Genomic DNA, 24823 nt, shown 5'->3' on the forward strand with positions numbered 1-24823 from the left:
ATTTGATTTACATATCTTTATCTGATGGAAAACTATTTTGCATTGCTAGGTTTTCCCGGCTAATAGAAACATTCTTGTATTTTAAGGGATTCAGTAAGATTAAACAGTGGAAATATTGCTAAAGGTTTAAGAACAGGAAATCTGGCCATAATCATCTTCACTCTGACTGCTCACTGGAAGTATTTTTATTGAATAGAGTGGAGTCTTATAATAGCTTTAACCGTAGATGATGATATATTTAGATACCCTAGTTTCCCAAGGAAACCAATTAATTTTGCACAAGTCCCTTGAATGAAAGTTTGCTTAAGGCTGAAATAACCCTGTAAGTAAAACTTCAGGTTAAACAATATTTTCAAAGTTTTTTCAAAATTACTGTTTCTTCAGAAACAACTTTAAAGGCTTCTAAAAAGGCAGGAAGGACTGATGATACAAAAAAACACAAATCCTCTAAGCCATGCTATTACAATACAGAAATAAGAACTGCCCCTTAGAGTTTATACAAGTGGTTCAGCTTAATTTGTTATACTCCTGGCACTTAGGCTAAGAGGCATCAAGTCCATGTTTTTGGTATTAGCTACACCTTGAACTAGTAACTAATGTGTGTACCCATGCACAATGAAAGAAGCTCACTTCGTACCATACAGTCTGCAAAGTTAAGGCAGAATTCATGAAGACAGGCGTCAGTCCAAAAACAGTACATAATCCTTGGAAAAATGGATTTGTCTTAATAATTTTCTGTCTTCTTGAAAATATCAATAGAGACTACCTCTGCTTGGAGCAGGTTTGTATCACCTTTGTCCATGTTCCAGCAAAGTGTTTGGTGATAATGCACTTTTTAAGCTGAATGTGTCTCCACTTGAGGAGTGTCGAGAAGTTGCTTTTCCACCCATCAGCAAAGTCTCTGCTTCTTTTATTTCCATAGCTCTCTTGTAAAGTTCAGCTGCCTTCTCAAAATCTCCCCTTTCATAACTTTGGAAAAGAGCAAAACAAAGTTGAAACAAGCAAATAAAACAAGTCTCTCAATTCATTTAAATTGAAATATACATTATACTATCAACATAATGTACTTAAAACTCTGCTTTCCTAAAAACTACACAAGTGCAGATGTTTTGTTTCATGCAGTCATTTGCATTTATAGGGTTGAAGCATATAGCCTTACCTTAGCACAGCCAAGTTTTTCAGTGTTTCTCCCACGCGGGGATGCATTTGGCCAAAGCTGTCTTCATAAATCTTTAGTGCGCGTTCATAGAGAGGCAAAGCTTCAATCTGCTTTTTCTTTGAGAAGCAGAAAGTTTCTTTGTTACAGATGTGTACTTCTTTGAGAAACATATGTATTACATGGACTTTTTTTAGTCCTGTATCAGCCTAAACAACGTTTAAAATGGAACCCAAGAATTTGCAACTACTATAAGGAGCTTCCCTTTTAAATACAAGCGAGTTTTTTTTGTTTCGTTTAGGTAAAAGTCAGATAAAAGCCTAAGACAGGAAAAATAAATGGTAGATATTAAAAACTTACCATCTGACAGTAAAGGACAGCCAGGTTTACCAGAGCAGTTGCTACACTCGGGTGCTTTGGGCCAAACGACTTCTGTCGAATTTCAACTGCTAGCTCATACAGAGGAACAGCCTTGTCAAGCTTTCCCTAGAAATAACAGGGAAAAAAGTGATTCAGTTCTCTGGTATCAAGATGGTAACAGCAAAACCTAAAGCAAAAGCCTTGGTGAAGATCTAACTGTTTCTAGAATAAGGGGATAACTTGGCTAAATAATATGTATATTCTGCACAGATTATTTATCATGAATATTTATTAGAACCTAGTTTTCCAAAAATACTGTGCATATTCAACTCCCAGTTAATGTGTTTTTCAGCTAGGTCTATTTCTTCCTTTCTTATTTTTTCCCCACAAGTGTCTCATTGAGAAGGCTGTAAAAAGATTTTTCAGTTGTACTTCTGTCGAAATAATTGTCTCCACTGACATTTAATTTGTGCTCCTTCAAACTATCAGAGGTTTTTGATGCAAATATTAAGTGGTTTTGCAGCACAGAGGCTGAAGTGAGCAGAAAATAACATGACCCACAACCATTTAATGCACAAAATAGCAGGTAACAATTATTTAGCAAAAACACAAGTGAATTTGATCCAAGAGATTATCTTAATGGTCTTTTTTCTCTTTGAAGAACAGTAAAATATGAAAATTTAAAATAGATATAATTCTTATAATTCACTGAACTTGATCTTGGTTCAACAGTTGGAAAGAGTGTAACACTATTACACACTAATAATAGCAGACAGAATAACCATCTACAACCACACATTCATAACAGATTTTAAAATTATGAAATGCAGAAGTTTATAGCCCTGTTAATTTTACTCCTCACAGTGCATTTTTATAGGAGTAACGCTCACCTTTCACTGAGTCAACAGAAGCTGAAGGTGGCTCAGTCAGAAAGTTTATTTGTGAAATACTATCTCCCTCATAAGCCTTCATGTTACCCTTCAACTGACTGTGAAGTTCAGTCATTGTATAAAATGAACTATTCCTACCCCCTAACATGATTTTTCCATTAAGACAAAGACACTACTGTTAATTTAGGTGATCAGAAGAGGTGACAGGCTTGTGCTCACCATCTTTTTGTACAGCACTGCCAGGTGTTTCACAGTATAAGCCAAGGAGGGATGGTCTGGAGCCAAGGCTCTCCTCCTGATGTCCAAAGCTTTCTCATAGAGCTCCTCAGCCTTGTCATAGTGCTTCTTCTCATTGTACAGGGCTGCCAGGTTGTTCAGAGACTGTGCACAGTCTGGGTGGTCAGATCCCAGGACTCGCTCCCGCATTTCCAAGGAGCGTTTCAGGAAGAGTTCTGCTGTCCTACAAAACATATTTGCTCATCAATATTTAAAGCTGGTAACATCTGTACAAGCTGAAATGCTTGTTTGAACAAACAAACTCAGCCTTAGAAACTCATAGCAGAATCTGTTCAGAACTGACAAAGTAGAAAAGACTCTGTGTAATGTCACCACTGAAGCAAAGGGCACATTTTATCTCACTGCAGTAGGTGCTACTATTCCATTACAGCTTTACAGCAGCTCCTCTACCAAAACTACAGGTGATCACCCTAGAAGACTGATAGCATCCATTATTACCAGGCAGCTCCTCATCATGACATCCACACAAACCATGTCATAGTATTTTCAAGAGCTCAGCTTAGTAAATCAGAATAATCAATTTTATGTTAGAGAAAAAAAAGACCATTTATACACAGAACTGTAGGTTCAATTCTGGAGCTCTTAGACAAGCGTCAAAAGGTCTCTATGCAAGGGCTGGAGGATGATGTGTGACAAATAATTATTCATTAAGTGACATACCCTTCTGCCACTGATTTAATTTTAACTACATGAAGTCTTGGACTTGCTGGTTCAGAACAGGGATATCCATTTTTAAAAGTTCCTTAAGCTTCCACTAGAACAAAGTTTACACCTTTTCTCACCTATGAAATAGTGGAGATACAGCTACTCTTGAAGTAGGTTGCATTTAACAGGAACTACGTATGAATAACATGGAATATTAAACAGTCTTGTATGAGATTAGATAAAATATTGCTCCTCTATAATCAGTCACTTCATGAGGGTAAACTGATGAAAATCCCACATGTCCAACAACTATTAAAAATCAATTGCTTCACTGCAGAGACTGTGATTCTGTATGCAGATCCTAAATAATTACATACTTCTGTAATATCCAAAAGCTACAGGTGCCTTAAATACCAGATATAGAAAGAACTGGAAATAAAAATACTTCCAGAACTCACTCTGTGCTTTTTTGCTGGGCACTTTTGTTCTTCTCTCAAAAGATTCAGTTCAGTAGGGTCAGATTTAGGTGACTCTACAATTCCCTCAGAATACACAGTTTAAATTCCTCTGTCAGCTGAAGAAGTTGACGTGCAGAGTAGCTAAACATACAATCAGAACTATCCTGCACCTTTTTTTCCCCTTCCTCAACACCCCTGCTTATATCTGTCTGCTTTTAGAACACCTTTGTGCTGTTCTGGACCTTTTTGGCTTTTAACAGGACATCAAGGTAAAAGCTGAAGGATTACAAGCACAATGAATATTTAGGTCATGACTTCTTCAAATACTGTCATAGGAAAACAACAATCCTGCTGTTCAAAGATGACCACTGCAAAGGAGAGAGTCACAAAATAGTGAAGCTGAGTACAGGAGGCACAGATTTGAGAGAGAATTAGTATTTGCAACAAAGGCTAATTAACTGTGGAACATCAATTCTGAATGCAGGAAGTGCCCTGATTTGGTAAATGTGGGTACATGCCAACAGCACCAAATAAAAAGTAGGAGTGAATTTCACAGTGAACAAAACCCAGCAGAATGAATAAGGGACAGTACTACTACAAGGATTTCATCATGTATCTGCATTTAGTGCTAGATCTCCATGCTCTGCCTCCATTCAGATAGCTGAGAACAGTCAGTGGATGTGTCACAATCAGTACAACTCACTCAAGATTATTCTGCAGGTAGTAGAGGACTCCAAGCTCATTGAGGGTTCGAGCATTATCTGGTGTATCCTTGCCTAACGTGAGCTCTTCCAGTTGCAGGGCTCTTTGACGCAGGAGAGCAAAGCCACACTACAGCAAAGAAAAGGAAATGTAAGCCAGTCACCAGGACTTTTAAAGTTTAACGCTGAAGACAGAAAACCAAAAGACTCAGTTTGGTGCCAAAGTAGCACAATAATTCTCCTTAAGTTCTATTTTTGAGCTATGTGGCAAACACTTACTTACATTCTATCAGAAAATTGCACCGAAAATGTGAAATTTTGGTGAAAATTTCCAGGCAGTTCAAGTTACTGTGCTGTCACACCATTCTCCCTGTATGAGACATGCTAATTTGCTGAAAGTCCACAGATAAATAACCAATTCAGGTCAAATTCTTAGGTTTATAAGCTCAAAACTTAAAATCAACGTAATTTTCAATCCTAAACACCACATACAAACATACATAAAATACTGCTCAAAGCTTCACATTGATCTTTTTAAAATAGGCAGAGAAGTTAATTCTTACAAGCAAAATAAATCAAAGTAAAAAATGCAGTTGTTTTTACACATTCTGCCTATTTTTGATCTTTGCAGTCTTGATAAAAATATTTTTTGCAGAAGAACTCATTACAGAAATAGACCAAATCTTCATGAACCAAATTCATTCTTATTTAATCACTGTGGAAATAGCAACGTGTTCATGGGTTTTTACTACTTTTATCAGAGCTACCACTTGAGCTCTGACATTATTAGCTGGACTCTTACAGTACAGTCATTACATGATAAACTCTAACCTCAAAAACTGCAACAGAAATCCTGTAGCTGAAAAACAACACATAAGAAGAAAACAGGAAAACTCTGTATGTCACCTGATATTTTTACTGAGATTTTCCATTGCAGTAAGTATTGTATTCACTAGTAGGATAAATGCCTCAGCTATTCTGGCTATACATTGTCACTTTGACACACAATCGTATCAGCTGTAATTCTGCACCTCCCAAATGTACATATCCACTTCTTTCTTTTCCACTTCTCTCAACTCCATTTCAGTTATACTGATACAACTCCACTTCCAGCAGAGTTGAAAGGGCAGTTACCAAAGCTGCTATTAAGATTCTTCACTATCTATGCCCACAACTATCAAAAGCCCTGGGGCATTGTCAGAACTGCAGACACAACTTATCATCTGTTTAGCACAGCTGCAACATGCCCTGTACCTCTTTTTAAATATCAAGCACTTCCTTACCAGACTGCCTTTCTGCCTTGCTGCTTTTTGGCGTATTTTGAAGGATTTTTTCCTCAGTTGCTCAGCTTGTTCATATCTGAAAGCAGTTATTTGTAGTGTTAGAAGAATGTCAAATGTAGCATCAGTAAGTATGCTGAAAAAATTCCAAGTGTACAGATATGAAAATTTAAGAATCTTGAAAATAATTCCACTTTTTTCAAATATAAAATTTACAAAATATTAAGGGCCAGACAATGTTCCTCATTTATCTCTACAAGTTTTTTGTTAAACTAAGCACAAAAGTTGGGCCCTCCTAGGTGACCTGCTATGAGAATAGAGGGAGGATGCTCATGGGTGCACTTGAACATATGAAACTCAAAAAAAGGAATCAAAGAAAAATTCTGGCTTCAGGAAGAAAACTTTTGCTGCTATTTATTTTTTCTTTTGGTACTATCTCCACATAAAACAAAACCAACAGTGTAATTAAGCTTACTTGTTCTGCTTTTGGTATAAGGTTGCAAGTGCATCAAGTTCACGGGCTACCCGAGGGTGCTCAGCTCCATAGGCGTTTTCAGAGATTTCCAGTGCCTGTTTATAGAGCTGCTCAGCATTTCCAAACTTCTTCCACTGAACATACACTCCTGCCAGCTGGTGGAGTGACTGTGCCACCCTCGGGTGGTCTGGATCCAGCGCCGTCTCTCGAATCTCCAGGGAGCGCTGCAGAGGAGCTACAGCCTGTAACAGCCAAGCCCAGAGGTGAGGGCAGCAGGCAGCATCCTCTATGCTGCAATAACTTAACTACTGCCACAGAAAGCACACACTGGGCTCTGCTTCATTTGCCTTTCTGCTGTTACAACAATCTCTAAACGTACTTACCTGACTGAGAAGACCTAGGTCCTTAAGAAACCGTCCCAGGGTCTCATATAGATCAGCCAGGCAGATCATACTTTCCTCTCCCTCACTGCTTTTTTCATATTCTTTCAGAGAGTCAAAATACTCAGCTGCCATAGAGCTCTTATCTTTCCCAACCAGCTGCCAGTAACTCAGCAATTCTGCAAAATGTCCCCTGTTTTAACAAGGAAAAGAATCTCATCTCTGATACCCCTCTATTCAGACCAATGCTAGCTTAGGAAAAAAGGCCTACATGCACAAAGGTTGTTGTTATGCTACAGCATCTACAGTAACAATCCATGGAGACTTAACTATTCAACAGCAATATTTATTCCTTTACCACCCCCAGGGTGTAACAGAATAGAAAAAAACACATTATTTATATGGAAACAGCATTTAGCACTTCATTCTCTATTATTTAAGTATTTGAATCTGTCATTTTCTGATTTATATTAACAAAAAATTACTATGAAATGTTTATAATGGCCGAAGCAGTTGCTACCTTTGTACCTTTTGTAAAGGTTTTGGGACACAAAGAGATTCAAAAGACACTTGTGTAGGTTTTGCTTATCGCCCTGCTGTTGGAAGAGCCAGGGAAGTTCATCAGCACTTCTCCAAGTCACTCGGTCTTGACTATTGAAAGAAAAATAAACAAAAATTAAAAAACTCTGAACGGGCCTAACACCTTGTCAATTTGTTGTGAAAGCCAGGCAAGCCTACAATTTCTATACCTGAATGTCTGAACAGATAGATGACTCTAAGAGCTATGTACTCCCTTATCTTCTATGTTCTTTTTAATTTCACCTCAGAAGGCAGTGGAAGCCCCAAGCACTCCACAGGAAACTGCTTCTCCACCCCATATGGACTAACTTGTGCCTGCCAGCAGGACTGCAGCCCTGCAGCAGCCCACTGCCCCTTTGTGCCTCCTCTGTTTGACACACTGCAGCTCTCTTTGCTTCCTGCTACCCAACAGTGGATGCTTGGAGGAGCAATGAACAGGAGCTCACAGCTGGGACACAGTAACTCAGGATGTAAATTCAAATCAGTTTTCAAGCTGGACATGAACGAATAGATGTCCAGCTGTCCTACTGGACCTCCTCTTATCTATGTGCTAATTGCTTGCTGAACACAAGTGGTTTTCTACTTCAAGTCCCAGGCAAATTCAAGTTTCCTAGCATTTCCTGGGAGTTAAAAAATCATGGAGGGTTGGAGACCACAAAATATCTGATATGGTATATCTTCATGCCCTGCATTTCCCCACAATCACTTTATCAGATGCCCATTCTCCTTCACAGACCTCATTCTCTTCCGAGATTAAATAGCAACATATCAATAAATAAACAAACTTCTAAACTGATAATTTTGCACAGTTATTTTGCCATAATAATTTACTAAACTCAAAGAAGGTATATGAAGAAAACAAAAGTATATATGAGGCATGAAATCTGCAATTTAGCACTTCTTAAAGAATTCTGACCTACCTTAACTGCATGGTGAAATATTCCACTAGTTTTTGTCTATAGGCAGAAATAACATTTTCACCTGCTTCCATATACTCAAGTTTTACCATCTCCCAAGCCTGAAAGAGAGTATAATTAAAAGAAAGAAAATGCATTTAATTTGTTTAAGTGCTGATGAGACATAGGGTGATGAAACACATCTCATGCTGTAGAACTGAAAATCATTCAATGACAAAGGCACTAGAAAAACAATTGTCTTACATCAGATCACAGCTCTGGTTATTCGGGCAATATTCCTTTCTCATTCAATTCTTCTTGGGTTTTTTTGGGAAACCCAAGGTTTTCTAGGATTCACGGAGTTAACAATTAATAGATTAGAAATTTATGAATGTTTGAAAGGCCTTCAATTTCAGCAATACTGGTTTATCACATCTATGTTAGTTTTCAAGGTGTTTCTAAATCAGAACGAATGTTAAGGAGAATGGATAAGCAGCCATCAATATTTGAAGGCCTACCTAGCAAACAACAGAACTTATCTAAAAGATAGGGGTTGGAGCTTCACTTGCACATGTTTAAAATTACAAACTCTACCTGGAGGTGCTGGAACTTCAGCAAACCACAGCCATATGTCAGCAGACACATTTTGTGCAGGCTGTGAAGGAGCGAGGCCAGCACTGCAGAAGTCAGCTCAGGAAACAGCTCCATCAGCTCTGCCTCACTCACCCCATTGTGGCTGACACCAATGACACACAGTATCTGCATGAAGCAGAAAACAAGTTTTCACAGAGTTAGCCATTAGCCATATTTCCTGGAGAGCTTAGTTACATTGAAATCTCAAGAAAAATACAGTTTATCACTATGATAACTTTATAGCCAAGAAAAAACCCTGCCTATACAAGCCCTTTCCCTCTTCTCAAAGAAGAGACCTCAATGTTAATGGATTAATATTCTAATAGATAAAGCACCAAATAGGACACTCTGGAACAAACAAATGGCTCCTCAGACTTTCCTCTAAAACACTGGGAGAGTGTAACTCCATTATCATGAGGAACTTTCATCTAAGCAAAACATGCTCAGGGTCTTTATGCTGCCAGAACCAAAGAAGTTGCAAGTAGGAGTATTGTGCCCCAATTAAAAAAAATTTTGCGCAAGAGGGAAATTCTGCAAAGGCAGGAAGAGGAGTCAGAAATTTAATAAGCAATGCCAGTATTCACAAGACACCATGTGTTGATGCTCAACTATGCTCAATGTAGTCAATCACTACATCATGGTAGTGATCAGCAAGAAAGTGCTAATTCTGTATCACATCATAGTGAAAAAGCCCTAATTTATTCTGTGAGACAAGAGCTCAGCTGATATTTAATACAAAGCATTCATTCTATAGTTATGCAACAGATGTAATTACATTAATTAAACTGTCCCTTCTATACTAATAATACACAATAATGACTGAATCATACATATGAACTAATATAATTTGTATTTACTTTCGAGTTAAGAAAAACTCTACAAAGAAGAGTATTCATTACCTGTAGAAATAGTGATGCATTCTTTGCTTACCTCTCTCAAAAGATTTTTCTCTTTATCACTCTGCAATGATTCCTGAATTGATCTCAGAACAAGCCTGTACAGTGACACTGTGTCTTGACACTGGCAACACTGCTGAAGAATCTCATCAATATTTCCTGTATTTCCAACACTAAGCAGAAGGACAAAAAGGGTAAGGTTTAGCATATTAGATTTGGCTAAGACAGACTGATTTGAAATTAGAGAAGAGCTCTATTTCAAATATTCTCTGGATTCCTACCAGGTTCAAAAGGTGCACAGCACCTGGCGAGATTTAAACAAAGAAGAGGTGATTACTTCCAAGCCAATTTCTGTCATATTGTTTGAATTTTCTAAATAGCTGCAACAGTTTTATTAAAAAAACCTACACTGCAGTGTTCTTTTCTTCAGCATAAGTACAAGTAAGAACATCAGGAAGGATAAAGATAAAACCACACACTGCTATTTCCTTTAATGCATTTACAAAGCATGTTTTCAGGAGCAATTAAGTCTTCTAGAACATAAAACATGAACAAAAATAATGAAATCGGTCACCCGGACTAAATTACCAATTAATGTATCATCTTCTGGGAGTCTCTTAACTAAAAATGCATCTTTCTCAACAAGATGAAGTCTAGGTTAATAAGAAGCCAATGAACTTATTAGGTATTCTCTTGCACAACAGGGAAGATTAATTTTCTCCACAGCAGGAATTACAAGGCTAAGGACCATATGCAGGATGTTAAACTAAACAGTCACTGAACTTCCTTGAAGCCTTGAAAATCTATGGGACAAACTCTCTGGCACATCAGTAAATACAACATACCTGAATTTAACTGTTAAACAACACAATACCTACATTCTCCAAATAACTTTAAAAATCACTAAAGCAACTAACACACTCACAAAGAAGAAGAAGAAGAAATTAAAATTAAACAGAATTAGAAGAGCTGAAAACAAATAGATGCAACCATCTGAGTTCACTTAGCATCAAACGGGTGACTGTACACTCTCTGATATCTGTTCCTGTTTCATTCACAGCCAGTGAAGGGCAAAACTTCTTCATTGTTTTTTCTTAACAAGATTCATTCTGTCTCAAACGAAAGTATTTCATAAGGCTAACCTACTTGAAGTCTTCTAATCTAGTGATGGCCTTAGTAATTTCCAAAACACTTCAACTTACCAAGCAATGGTTTTGCCCAAGAGAGTGACATACAAAGCATTGCAAGTTGTGGCAGAACGACAATGTCTCTCAAGCTTCTTCTCCTACAACATTTTAAATAAAATCTGTGAGCTGAGATGAAACTAACAATACAAACAGAACGTTCACTGTTTGATAAGAAAACAAAAGTTTCAGATATTTTTCTACCTGTAACATCTGAAGACTATAACATGGTAAGTAGTGCACAAAATACTGCACACGTTTCCAGCTATAGCAGCATATGAGTGAAAATTCCCATTTGAATTTAAGATGAAGAGTTAGGATCTAACATTATATCTCAACATGAAGGTTACCCTACAGAATCAGTCTCAAGGGCAAGGGTAAAATACTGTTTTCCCAGTATGTCAATCATTGTTACACTATTATGCAACAAGAATTAATTAAAACATAATTAAACCTTCTAGAATTCTAAAATAAAACAACACATTTACAGCAGTATGTGCAACTGCAAAGTTTTTCTGTTAAAAATTTATGTTGCTCCATCTGTGTTTCAGTCCTCTGAGCCATGGGGTAAAAATACTCAAACTTCATGCTATCTTGAGCAGTTGTGTTTAGTTAGCTAAATATAAGCCTTTATTTTGACAGCTGGGCTTATTTCACCTCTCCATGTTTTCATTAAAAGTTATACTAGAGTAAGGTATTTTAGAAAAACTGCAACAGCCATACCTGCTCTTTAGTCAATTTAACATTTGCAGAGTTACATTCTGCACTAATGAGAGATTTAACATCTCTGGAATTCAGTGGATCAAGATGAAGAGTGGGCCATAACCTTTGGTAAGAGAGAACAAAGTCATATTTGAACTTTATTTAATAGCACACAAAAGGAAAAGAAAAGCATCAGAGTTCCAGGGCTTTTTAAAGATTTATATCAAAGCAGTAATTGAAGCTGTTCCCTGCTACTATGAAATTCTAATCATCTGAAGTAAAATTTCCACTTTTAGCCTTATCCTGAATCTACATCATGGTACTGCAGTTCTTGATGTGAATCTGATCGCATTTAATACCGTCTTTCATACAGTCATGTGGATAGATCCCTCATAGTAAAACAAAAATCTGGTTTTCCAACAGCTAAAATCTGTCATTGCAGCTACAACAGAGAAGCTTTCATTTTCCTCATGGATTGGAAAATCTTACCCTATTAAATCTCCACTCTCGACAAATCTGTCTGCTCTTCAATGAGTAACTGCAATTTAAAATACTAATTCTAAGCCAGGATACTTTGACACATCACAGAAATACAACATACCTCCACGCCTGGGGACATGTTTCTACATTCACTGATACAATCACTCTCACGTTCACTGGCAGTGGATCTATCAACCACTTCATGTGCTTCTCAGCTTGCTAAAAAGCAAATTTTCATTTCTTAACACAGAGGTTGTTCAAAACAACGCCAGAAGTTGCTATGTTTCATTAACTGTGCAACCCAATGAAATGAGTCTTAAATTCTCCAGTGTCCTTTAAAATCTTTTATGATCTTGTCCTCTACACAGTACTAAATGACCCATTTTTATGTATCAGCACAACTGTACACTAAATAAAGCAGATGGAATACTATTGTCAACATGTCCCCCTCATAAAAACCAGGCTATTTACAAGCCCAATAAGTCAGCTCACAGCCCTGAATCTTTGGATAAGTAATGTAACTGGACTGTTCAAAAATTAAGGTGTAAAGATAAAATTTAGAAGAAAAAAACCAAAACAACCCCCCCAAAAATTATCTACAAATATAACTCAACTGCCTTTTCCACAAAACTATTTTCTGTATGTTCTCTTCAGGGAAAAGCAAACACTAATATTTTTGTAACATGGCTATGGCTGAACCTATTACAATAGTCATGATTCCCTTTAGACTGACAAATGGCAAAGGTTTTGAAAACATACCTGTATTTGGTCAATTGAGTCGATAATTATAATAATGCTGCCTTGATGGCGTGCAGAAAGTTTTTCCAGCCAACGAGGAAACTCTTCCAGAAGTTTAGCTGGATCAAAAGTCAGAGGTGATACTAACCAAGAGTGTTGCATAAGCTGCAGAATTATAAACATATACAAGAAATTCTACCTTAAAAATCAGCTAGGAGAGTTGAAAGAAGTCTTACAGACATGAAAGGGAAAAAAAACCCAAAAAAACAAAAAACAAAAAACAAAAAACAAAACAAAAAACAAACAACAAAACAAAAAAAACAAACAAACAAAAAACCCAAAAACAAAACAAAAACAAAACAAAACAAAAAAAAAAAAAAAAAAAAAAAAAAAAAAACCAACAAAACAGTTCTCCCCCAAGTACCTCATCCTTCCCTCCAAAAAACCTCCATTTGATTTGGGGACAATTTTTCTAGTTGAATTCACACAGAGTTCTTTCCTTCTAGTATTATGCAGAAAGCTGGCATAAGCAGAACAAAGAATGTTTCTTGAACTCAGTGTGTAAATTCTAGAGTGATAACCTTTACACAACAGATAAGAAATATGGAGACTTAAAGGACTTGAAGTTCCACAGACTAAACAGGCAAAAATCTAAGACAGATGAGAAAAATGCAAGGATAGCACAACTGAATTAATTTTTCTACAGGTTATAGTACTGTAAGGCCCTTAATGCCACTCTGTGATGGAAAAAGCAAGTTCAGACCCTGACACAAAAATGATCCATCTTATTCCCCATGTATTCAGCACACAATTAAAAATAAATTAATATAGGAGAGAGCCTAATCTAGGAACAAGATGGTGCCAAGTGGCCAATACAGCCTCAGGTTTCTAAGCACATAGAAACAAGAGGTGGCACCTGCCTCTCATTGGCCAGATGGCAGAGAATTTTGGAAGGAGTTTATATGGTTTTATAAGTCATCAATATAGGTCACTGGAATCATTACTGCTAATGCTGATCTATTATGAATATCCCAGAGATGCTATTTAATTGAGCTATATTAAGTGTCTAGGATCAGATTCCCCTCATTCTATAATGCCCTTACACTGCAGATTCACAGAAGAGTTTGGATTGGAAGGAGCTTTAAAGGCCACCTGGTCAAACTCCCTGCAATAAGACTCCCTTCAAACAGACCAGGTTGCCCAGAGCCCTGATCAATCTGAACCTGAATATTTTTCTACTACATTTGCATTACTTCTCACTGATGCTGAAAAATCTGTAGAAAATGTTGTCTTTGCAGACACACACAGACACAGACACAGAGGAAGATGCAAGGCAGGGCATGCAATGCAGCATTACCTTTAGAGTAAGGCGCTTAATTATCAATGCAGATTCTGAACTAGTAGACATGGGCCTCCCAACAAAGTGGTAAAGAATCAGAGTATTTGGTGAATGCTTCTGCTGTAATTGAATCCTAATGAAAAAAGAGAAGGAAAAAAAAGACTCAACAAACTGTAATTTTGCAAATAGAACTCAAACAAAAAGCATCAGTTTTGCCAAAGGAGATAGAATATCTTAGCTACACGTGTTCCATGTTTTTCTTACAAAACAAGATAGACATTTCCTGAGCTATAATTGAACTTTTAGTGTCAGATGCCGTTTTTGCTCTCACCATTACTGATAGCAATTAGCAAATGCCCTTCCTGGCACTGAATAGTCATGTGCCACTAAGCTTTTAAAGCAATGACACCATCAATTTATTTTTATGACAGCAAGTTTTGTCATAGCATACAAGTGACCATAAAATTCTATGGTCTATGATAAATTATGAGGATTCTTTCTTTATTCATACCCTTCTTGTGTATCAGAGAAGGGCAACACTATTGAGCTATCAAAACCAAATTGTAATGCTGTGCAAAGACAGATATGTAAGTGATGCCTTATCATAAAGTGTTGCAGCTGGAGTCAGGGAGCTGTTAAAGGCAGTCCAGATGAAATTAGCTACTCAAATATCACAAATCTTTCCAGGATCTTCCAATAACTTCAGCACTTTGTAAATGCCTCCATTTTACATCTTGTTACTGACAATGTTTGAAATGTAATGGAAACTTTTTTCTTAAATTTCATCCAAATTAAAAAAAAAAATTACCATTTTGACAGAAGGAGAGATTTCCCAGAGCCTGGTCCTCCTGACACAAGCAGTGGTGGAATTGGTGCTGGTGCTGCTACTAGGTCATTCAGACGTTCAAAATACTATAAAAAAGAAGCAATCATTATAAATATTTCAGTGTTTAAGGAAGAAATATAGTGCCTGGAATTGTAAACCATTTAGATTCAAAATGCATGGACCAATTTATTAAGGTAAAGGAGTAACTACTGAAATGCAATACAATACAAGTGTAAACAGATGTTGCAAGGAAACACTTAAACCACAGAATTTATTATCTCTTTTTTTTAAGTATAAAATTAATTAACACTTTCTCAAAATTCTATTTAAAATGGAATCTTTGGTGCTAATAAACTGTATTAGTGTTCTTATAGTAAAGCAACTGTGTTCTGTGTTTGTTCAGGCTTCCTTGCCCCGCCCCCTTCCCCCAGACTACTCCACTGGATACAGCTGCCAGGAAAAAGTTGGCATCTGCCATGAATGACTATTTTGAGCATACAAAAGCATACAAAAGAAGGTCTTTTTTCAGCATATGAGTGTTCAAAAATGTCGCAGCAGATGACAAAATAAACCAAAGCAAAACACCCTTCAGCTGCTTGGGAGAAGTATTTTGTCTTCAAAATACCATATGCATTTAGATATACATTTATATCTAAATGCATCTCTTATTTTTTTTTAATGTTCTATTATTTAGAACATTAAGGCTTGCTTTTTTTTTAATGTTCTATTATTCTATTGCTTGTGAATGTAGTAAAGATGGTACAATCATCCAAACCATTACCAATATAGGAGTGGTGAAGTAAAAGAATATATTGTATTAGTAAAATAGGGGTAGTAAGAATTTAAATACAGTAATAGAAACTGCATGCTTATGTTACATTGCCTAAATAAACTACTGCACCACATTCTAGGATGATTTAATTGTTTATCTTCCTACATTCACTATATCTTCTCAACATATAACTGTTTCTGATACTCACAACTTGAAATGTTTAAAAAATATTTCCAGTAATGAGTAAGTACTGAGTCATTCAGCAGCTTTCCACTATAAAGTTTCCTTTGTTTTTCTTTTACAGCTGCATGATGAGATGACATCTTTTCATTAACTATCTCCTAAAGACCTAACTCCAGGTGTCAAGAAAGAGACTGCATTTCCTCGGGGATAAATAAAAGAGAAAAAAAATAGAAGAAGAAAAGATAGGTACTCAGAGTGCTTTCTACTGATTACCAGCTAAGAGGATGCTCTGCTTCTGGCCCACTGTTACAGTGCTTTTCTTCAATGCAGGCACAACAACTACTTTTTCATCAATGTCATTCAACAACACACCAACTGGCACCTCTCCCAGAAAAGAAATATGCCATCTATATCAGACATATGGCTTCTTCCAGCATAAGGAGTGATAGCCTTAAGGATGCTCTCAGACACAGCTTCTTTTGTAGAATTGCATCTTGCCCAACAAGGGATGGAAGTGAGTGATGATATTGTCTTCATCCATACACCTTTATAATGTACTCACTTTCTCAAATCCCAGCTCACACGTTGAATTAGAGGCCTGCTGAAAAGCTTCCATCTGTTCTCGTTCATCGTGTGCATCCCACAATACATCACCAAAAACTTCTTCTTCAGGAGCACTGGAGTCTTCCTTATTACCCAAATCCTTGCCTTCTAGGTCTGTCATTTCACACCCCAATATATCCTAAGTAAAAAGAAATTTAATGGAGAAAACTGCAACTATAGTGCAAGTACATCTGCTCAGTGTGAGCGTGGCTCTAGGAACACCAATATGGCTCATTTCCTTGTAGGGTAGCAGAGAACATAAATAAATAAGCAATTAAATGAAACTAAGTTAACTCTGGGTGCACAAGTCTCAAGACAGTGATTTTAAATATCTCATAGTGGAAACAACTCACCACTAGAATAAGGAGAGGATGTATGTATGATACAAAGATAAATTAAAAGCTAATTTAGGCCCATAAATAGAACCCTTCCTCACAGTTCCATGCTTCTGTCCATATAAGCACTGCTCAGTTTGGGGTTTGATTTTCCACTTGCACATTTCCTTGCTTGCCAGATATTAATGATAAAACAGAGTGATACTTTGAATCACATCTAAGTACCATACAGTAATCACACTGATATAATTTAAGATCATAAATCAGTATAGACATAAAAAGCTAAAATGCATCATGTACTTTACCTGTTTAATTATTTTTTCCACACAATTATAGACTTCATATGCTCCTTCCTCCACACCTCCAACATGGTCAATCATCTGAAAAAATAAATGGCAAAGCATGACACAACTCTGAATCCAACTGAGAGCAGTATTTAGGACTTCTAACAAAAAAATTCTGGAACACATTTGAATTCCATTCTGTTGTCTTCCTTAGGTAAGATCCACCTTGCCTAAGAACTTCAAAAGCAGGGCATCTAGTTTCATTGTTTCCGTAGAGGAAAATTAATCATCATGGATCGATTTTTAGGCAGCAGGAATCTCTCTAGAGGTACACTTCATTCCCTTCAGTGACTACAGAGGGACCTCAGATATACAACTTCGCCATTTAAATGCCTAAACACAGGTAAGAAATTCTAACCTTATACAATAGCCATTTTTTTTCAGTGAAAATGTAGCGGCTTTTTTTTTCTCTCCTGCTAATGAAAATTTCATAACATTCATAAATTTCAGCTTTATTGATCTGCTCACAGAATGAGCAGCCAGAGCTATGACTGCAATGTGATTTCCTTTAATATCTGGGACTACTAGCATGCAGTGAGTCTTGTTTATAGCAATTTTTAAGTGCCATACCTTTGCTTTGTTCACGCAAGAAATTTGCTCAATTAACTGTTGGACTGAGACTGAACTGACTCTGCCATCCTCCCTTCTGTGGTAAATTAACCGGGGCTTTTCTTCTGGATTTCTCAAGAAGGCTTCTTCACAGTCCTCCAACAAACAACTAGATTGGAAATCAGCATTCTTGTGCTATATTACACTGCTGTAGTAAATAGTTCAATCAACACAAGCTCCGAAGATGGGTTTCACTGCAAAATCTAATTCAAAAGTCATATCTATTTATAGCAAAAAGCAACCAAATACTTCAACACAGAACTTGAGAAAAAATTCTGAAGCAAGAAAAAGCTGAGAGAGATTTATACAACTCGTACCAAAACCAGTCAAACCATTTATTAGTTTTTATGATTTTTGATTTGTAAATTTAAAGCTGTCATACCATTATACAGAATGAAAGCTAATTGACTTGCATGGAAAGAACATGGTTTGATATATGATTAATAGCATCATATATAAGTTTTGCTATCTGAAGGTTCTGTTGTATCTTTGACCTTTTGAGGAAGAGTCCTTTAGTATTTTTCAGATGTCTTGGGGACAGTCTTTCAACTTCTAGTATTTAAAAAGGAGAATTCGACACCTCCAAATTCAAAACCACTTTGCATTTATATATGTGAATGATATCCACTGATACCTATTGCTGTTCTACAAAAGGAACTATACTACTTGGTGATGCTGACAATAGCTGAAAGGATTGCACAAACATTACCATCTTTACACAAGCACTACAATTTTCATCAGTCTTTTTCTAAGAGAAATTCTCTAAATTAATACTTCTGGGTTTTTTTTCCCCTGCATATGTTGTTCTAACACATTTGTGTTCCACATACATAAAACTGGGTTAATCGGCAATAGCATATAATGTATAACAGTAACATTCCTAACACAATTCAAGAAATATCCCTCCTTTCCTATACTTTCGTTAGTGAATCATGCTGCTTCTTCTAGAAGGTTAAGAAATTACTCACTGAACAAACAGACCAAATTCCATCACTATTTGTCATGAAACATCATGACTTCAGTAAATCACAGCTGTCAAAAGCTAGCATAAGGTAACACACAGGAGAGCCATGAAATTAGTTGGAAAGACAGCCAAAACCATGAACTAATACGTGACAGAATAAACCCCAAATACTACAGACAGGTGTAAAGCTAGATAAGCAAATGAAAAACACTGAGGACATTCACATCAGCCATCTTGAATTCCTAAGACACTGCCACGTGCACAACAGAGAACTGCTCTTGGAAAGCAAAACATTTCTGTATGTTATTAAGACATCGTTCAAGCTATATTTTAAGAGAATTTGTAGCTACAAGAAAAAGAAAATGGTACAAAGCCGATATATTCTTTTAAGTGTCTGCATTAGGCAAACCTGAAGTCTGAAGGAGTATCACTTTGAAGTTACTAGCTTAGGAAAAAAATACTGAGCAAAGCATCCCATACATTTTAATAAGCTGTGCACTCTGCATAAATTACCAGTTGCCATTTGTTTCACCAGCCTAGAAAATACTCACCTTGGCAAAATTAAATGCAGGAGCAAAATCACTAATGAACTTTTTTCAATTTCCCATTTTCTTACATCCTGATGAGGCCTTTCATTCTCTGTTGAAAAATTAACAACTTGAAAGAAGTACCCCATTGTCTCACAGACTCTCTGAAGTTTTGGAGAGTAGTTCTGAAAGCAAATGTAAGCAACAGTGCTTTATTACTAAACATGCATAGCACTAAGGACCTACCAAACAAATCTCAGTTTCTTTTCTCTAAGCAGTTTGCTCCCCTGAAGCCCTTGACAATACTTTCACTGATTTCACAGAAAACTGACTACACCTACTAAAGCTTTCAAGAAGTATTAAACAAATTTCTGAACCAGCATCACACTGGAAACGAGACAGCATGTAAGTGAGCATAGGTTTGTGAGGTACTCACTCTAATGAAGATGGTCACTTCTGGCTGAGTCTCATCAGTACTGATAATATAACATCTTACTGTGTTACTCCACAGAGAGTGGGAAAACAGAGGAGTAACCTGCAATAAGCTGGCAACAGCAGCATCCCAATCATCTGCCAATGGAAAAAAACCCAAAATGAGAGATCTTCACATGTCATTACACTGCATAACAGATAAGTCATCACCTCTTAACACCATGAATACCACATTTTATTTAAAATAATAGTAGTGTTTTTACTCAATTATTTAAATTTTACAAATGTTGAGAACATACCATTTGATAATGTCACACAATTTGATAATGTGACAAAATCAAAGTGCTAAAAATATTTATATTATCATCACAATTATATTTCCCTTAAAAAGGATTGATGAAATGTTTCCATGAAATCAAGCTGATAGTTGTAAAATAAATAACAAGACGAAGGAGTAATAAATTCATTCATAACCAAACACTTCTTTTCCTTCAGATCTATGTGTATTTCAACTAGACTATGTGAATAAGAGACAGCAAAACACTGTGGGAACTTCCTCTTCTGAAGTAAAAAAATCCATTGATTTCTGTAGCACTGTATGTTTATTCCCTACAGAAGTAATGAGTTTTAAAACTTAGACTCTTCATTTTGTGGTTGGTCACTCTTTCAAGATTGGAATAGGTTCTCTTCTCAGAATCACACAGGTTTATAAAAGGCTCAGTGTATGAAGCTGGAGCCATCACAGGGAAGACCTACCCCTCCCACTTTGCAGGCACAGGCTTCTGCATCAGACAGAGCCTGAAGGATTGAACTACAAAGGGAGAAACTGCCAGCAAAGTCAAGTATATGCAGGAGAGGTTCCAGACCCAGGACAACAGGCCAAGGAAACCAGAGTATCAGCAGCCAGTTTAAAAGAGGCCACTTGGGAAACAAAGTTCAAAAGCAGTAATTATTGACAAGAAAAAATCAAGCACTGATTTACATAACAACACATACATCCTGGTCTTGCAATCAGATTTCCATAAGTGGCCCCCTAGGCAGAGTCAAAACCCATGCAAAATCAATGAATAAAATAAGGGTATAATTTATTCTAATACAAATGTGATGTTCATATTCAGGAAGTAGAGAATCTGAATACAAATGGAAAAAAAGAACACCAGCAGATATTGAAAGAAGGAGCCACTATCTTCCATTGTCAACACAAGGAACATACTCACAACAATGCACCGATAACTGCTGTTTGCTAAAATCACTGCTGCACATACCATAGTCATCACATATATTAAACGTAACTTAGCTACATTTCCTTTTATTTTTACCAAGAATTCCAAATAATCCTTTGGTTAAATTACCCAAGAGTGGAGAGAAAAGGATCTAAGGAACAGAGTTACTTAGGCATAGCTGGAAAAATTCCACAGACACAATCCCAGCAAAATGAATTACCGTTACTTACCTCTGTTTATATTTGCAAATGGTCCCTCAACATCTATGGAGCTATGAGCAAATTCAGGCCCTCTGAAAGACTGCTGAAGTTGCATCATACTGCCCATGGATGGCTCACTTCCCAACACTCCTCCATTCCAGTATTCAGATTGCGCCCCAGTAGCTAAGAATTGGAAAACAAACAAAAAAACCCTCTTCACTGTCACTACACAAGGTAAATTATCAGCTGAAACCTACAGCCAAGTGCCACTGATCATAATTTTTTCTCCTTCAGCAGATCTCCCTACCCTTTCGTATGCTGTAATTCTAAATGGTTGCTTGTCCAAAGTTAATGAGAACCCATGACACCAAAGGCTGAGGGTATTTCCTAATATTTGCTATCACATAGAATGAATATATACCCATCTGAACCCTTTCCATGTTATTAAATTCCTCATACAGCATATGCAAGGTTTGGTACCTACTTCTTTGTTAAAGATCTAACTCTGCTGTTCTGAAGCACACAGCAGCTGACACTGGCATATGTCATCATCCAGACTGCCTATCTAAGACTCTCTAGTTTCAGGTGTGATATTTGGACACATTAGCACATCATCTCTCAGATCTAGAATAAGAAAACTCAGAGAGGACTAGGAAACTCAGAATAGTTCATGGAACAATTTTTAAAATGCATTCAAATAACTGTGTCTAGACAGTATTCTGTGTATTCATTTATTCATTTGTAACACCAGAAATGTGAAGTTCCCACAATCTAAACCAAGTTTGCAAGGTCTGCTGCTTCTACCCTTCCAACTACTTTAAGTTGCTTTTCATCTGGATTAATAGAACTTTTTTTTATCAAAACAACATAAGTATCTGGATTCTGCTTTACTGTTTGGAGACTGCAGTCATGTTCCAACACAAAGTGCTGGGGATGAAATTCTCACCTGTAACATCCGTACAATTATCGTCAGAATCAGACTCCTCAGGATCAAACACTTGGATTCCCTGGGCCTGGAGTCTCTGGAGTTTTGCTTCAAGCTCTCGTTTGGCCCTCAGTAAGTCCTGAATCTCATTTTCTTTAGTTTCTCTAAAAATCTATCAGCAGGAAGGAAAAAAAAATCTTTTAAAATTCATTATCTGTTCCTGAGCTCGTTATCTACCTTCAATTGGAAAAGTAAGTTTCTTTACCAGGAAAAGGTGTGAAAACCTGAAGACATCATGAATCAGAAATGAGCAGGAAACCATAGTTTAAAATGATCTATTTTTTAAATTTTGCCATTATAAATCTTAGCATATCATTCTGAAAGAAGCCTGCATCAGTATGTTCATTTAAAATGAAAACAACTCTTTTTAATTTTTAAGCTCTACTGCCCTCTAAAATTGCTACATGTAACTTTTTTCAAAGGTTCCCTTTTATTCTTCCATGCATTTATTTACAATTACATATAATCTTGTATTTACATCTTATTGTTGCAGAAATTTAAATTTCCTATAACAGAAATTGGTCATGTGGGAAAGAAAACACAAATATAGTTTTAAATTCAACAAAATGAAGTAGTCTTCAAGCCTCATTTTCTTAAATAAGGTCAGAACCAATCCTCTTTTTATATATTTGCCAAACATGAACTACATGTTGCCACAGTCAACTAAAATTAAGAACATAAAGAATCTTGAAAAACTAGGACTTACTGCCCTGGTTTGGGTAGCAAACCAAACCAGGGTTGGCTACCTGGTAGCAAAAGTATCATGCAGCAAAGGAAAAGCAAAAGCATCTGCATGGCCTTTCAAGTCATCCCTCCAGAGGCTGTAAACTATCTCTAACTTACTATCACATTTTTGCAGTCAAAAGAGATGCACCAAAATACACTTCTTTAAAAAAATGTAAGCTAGAGGTGTTACACCTTATAATGCAATATATAGTATCTATTCAGAAATAATGGAAGTCTGTGTTTGTACATTCCTTCAGCATGTGTCAATTTGCAGTTCATGTTTTCTTGTCACTCTCAAATATGAATGTGCTCCTGCGTTCAAATTCAATGCAGGAATTTAGTTTATGATGTATCACTTCATATTCTCCTTTAAATATTTATAGTTATTTCTTTTTTTTCCCCCCTCTTAATCTTACAGAGACGTTTTGGTAGAATTATTTTACTTCAAATAGGCAGCTACAGCTATGACACTCTAAGGTGTCTTTAGGAAGGAGAGGCCCTCATGACAGCTATTGGAGAAGGATTCATTTGGGGAATGTGAACAAGTGACATTCATCTTCCTTGGTCATTTTCCCAGGAATAGAAAAGTCAAACCATACCTTGAATTGCCTCTTGACCTTGTCTCGATCATGTTCAAAAGTAGCAGCTCTCTCCATGGCTTGGTATTTAGCTTCTAATGCACTTTCTTTCTCTCTAAGTATTTTCTGGTATGTTTTCTGAAGTGCCTGAAAACATTAAATATTTCATTTTTTTCAGAGTTTTATTGCCTCTAAGAGGTTTTAGATTACTTTTCGAGTGTGACTACAGTATTATCTCAGCACCCTACATCTCTCCTTACTGTAGGGCAGACAGAATCAGAGAGTATTCTGAGCTGGAAGGGAAGCACAAGGACCATCGAGTCCTGTGCTGGCCCTGCACAGGACACCCCAAGAGTCACACCATGCCCCTGAGAGCACTGTCAGACACTTCCTGAGCTCTGTCAGGCTGGTGGTGCTGTGACCATTTCCCCGGGCAGCCTGGTCCAGCGCCCAAGACCATCTGGGTGAGGACCCCTTTTCTAATATCCAGCCTAAGCCTCCCCCGGCACAACCCGAGGCCAATGCCTGTCACTGGCCGCCACAGCCGCGCAGGGCGCGGTCCCATCCCCAGACGCGCACTTTGACGGCATCCCGATGGCTCAGCAAGAGAGCACTGGGACATCATTTCCCCAGCATCTCGCCTTCCCTCTCGCAGCCGTCACCTCCCTGTCACGGCTCTCCCCAGGAAGCGGGACGGGTCCTTGGCACCCTCAGCTTCGCTGCTCAGTGCCCTGACCCGCGGGGCAGCGGGCGCTACCTGCAGCTCGGCGCGCAGCCGCTTGTTCTCCCTGTCCAGCTTGGCCTCCTTCTTCACCATGGAGGCCACCTCGTTGTTCTTGCTGACGCGGAAGATCTCGTACTCCTTCCTCAGGCGCTCGTACTCGGCCACGCACTCCAGCTCCTGCACCGAGGCCGTCGACTTGAAGCTGGCCCCGATGAGGCCGCCGGGCCGGGAGCCGCCGACGCGCCGCAGGGACCCGCGCAGCAGCCGCGCCTTGGGCTTCACCTCCACCGGGATCTCGCAGGCCTCGCCGCCGCCGTACGTGTCCTCGATCACCTCCCCGACCGCGCCCGCCGGGCTCACCAGGGACGACGCCGTGCCCATGGCCCCCGCCCCGGGCGAGGCTCTAAGCCCGAGCCCAGGGCCCGGTGCCCGCGGCGGGACGTGGCGGCGGGGCCGTGCCCGGCGCCGAGCCTCCCCGCTCCATGGTCCGCTCCGGGCGGCCGCCGGACGAGGAAGGGAGAGCGGGAGGAAGCTGCCCCGCGGGCCGCCTCTCTCCCTCCCCTCTCGGCCGCTCCCGCCCCGTCCCACGGCGGCTCCCTGCTCGGGAACGCCGCAGGAGCAGCCCGCGAGGGGGGAGCAGCCGCCGCCAGAGGCCGGGGGAAAGAGGAGAGGAAGAGCCGGGGGCCTGGCGACGGGAATCCTC

General features: G+C 38.2%; 1 protein-coding gene across 1 annotated transcript; it reads right to left on the reverse strand.

Moving 5' to 3' along the window:
* Position 1: 1 nt before the first annotated feature.
* Positions 2-24592, reverse strand: NPHP3 (nephrocystin 3). Its single transcript, XM_066320824.1, has 27 exons — positions 24154-24592; positions 23418-23543; positions 22054-22204; positions 21138-21290; positions 19689-19822; positions 19277-19437; positions 17723-17870; positions 17114-17188; positions 16433-16612; positions 14898-15001; positions 14108-14222; positions 12772-12915; positions 12134-12231; positions 11554-11656; positions 10849-10931; positions 9681-9819; positions 8712-8876; positions 8142-8239; positions 7171-7293; positions 6646-6835; positions 6263-6504; positions 5791-5866; positions 4510-4637; positions 2626-2866; positions 1517-1642; positions 1160-1275; positions 2-969 (listed from the first exon to the last, which is right to left on the reverse strand). The coding sequence occupies exons 1-27, from the start codon at positions 24499-24501 to the stop codon at positions 789-791; spliced, it is 3948 nt and encodes a 1315-aa protein (XP_066176921.1). The 5' UTR covers positions 24502-24592; the 3' UTR covers positions 2-788.
* Between the last annotated feature and the right edge of the window lie 231 nt (positions 24593-24823).

Source organism: Sylvia atricapilla, chromosome 1, assembly GCF_009819655.1.
Source record: "Sylvia atricapilla isolate bSylAtr1 chromosome 1, bSylAtr1.pri, whole genome shotgun sequence".
NCBI lineage: Eukaryota > Metazoa > Chordata > Aves > Passeriformes > Sylviidae > Sylvia > Sylvia atricapilla.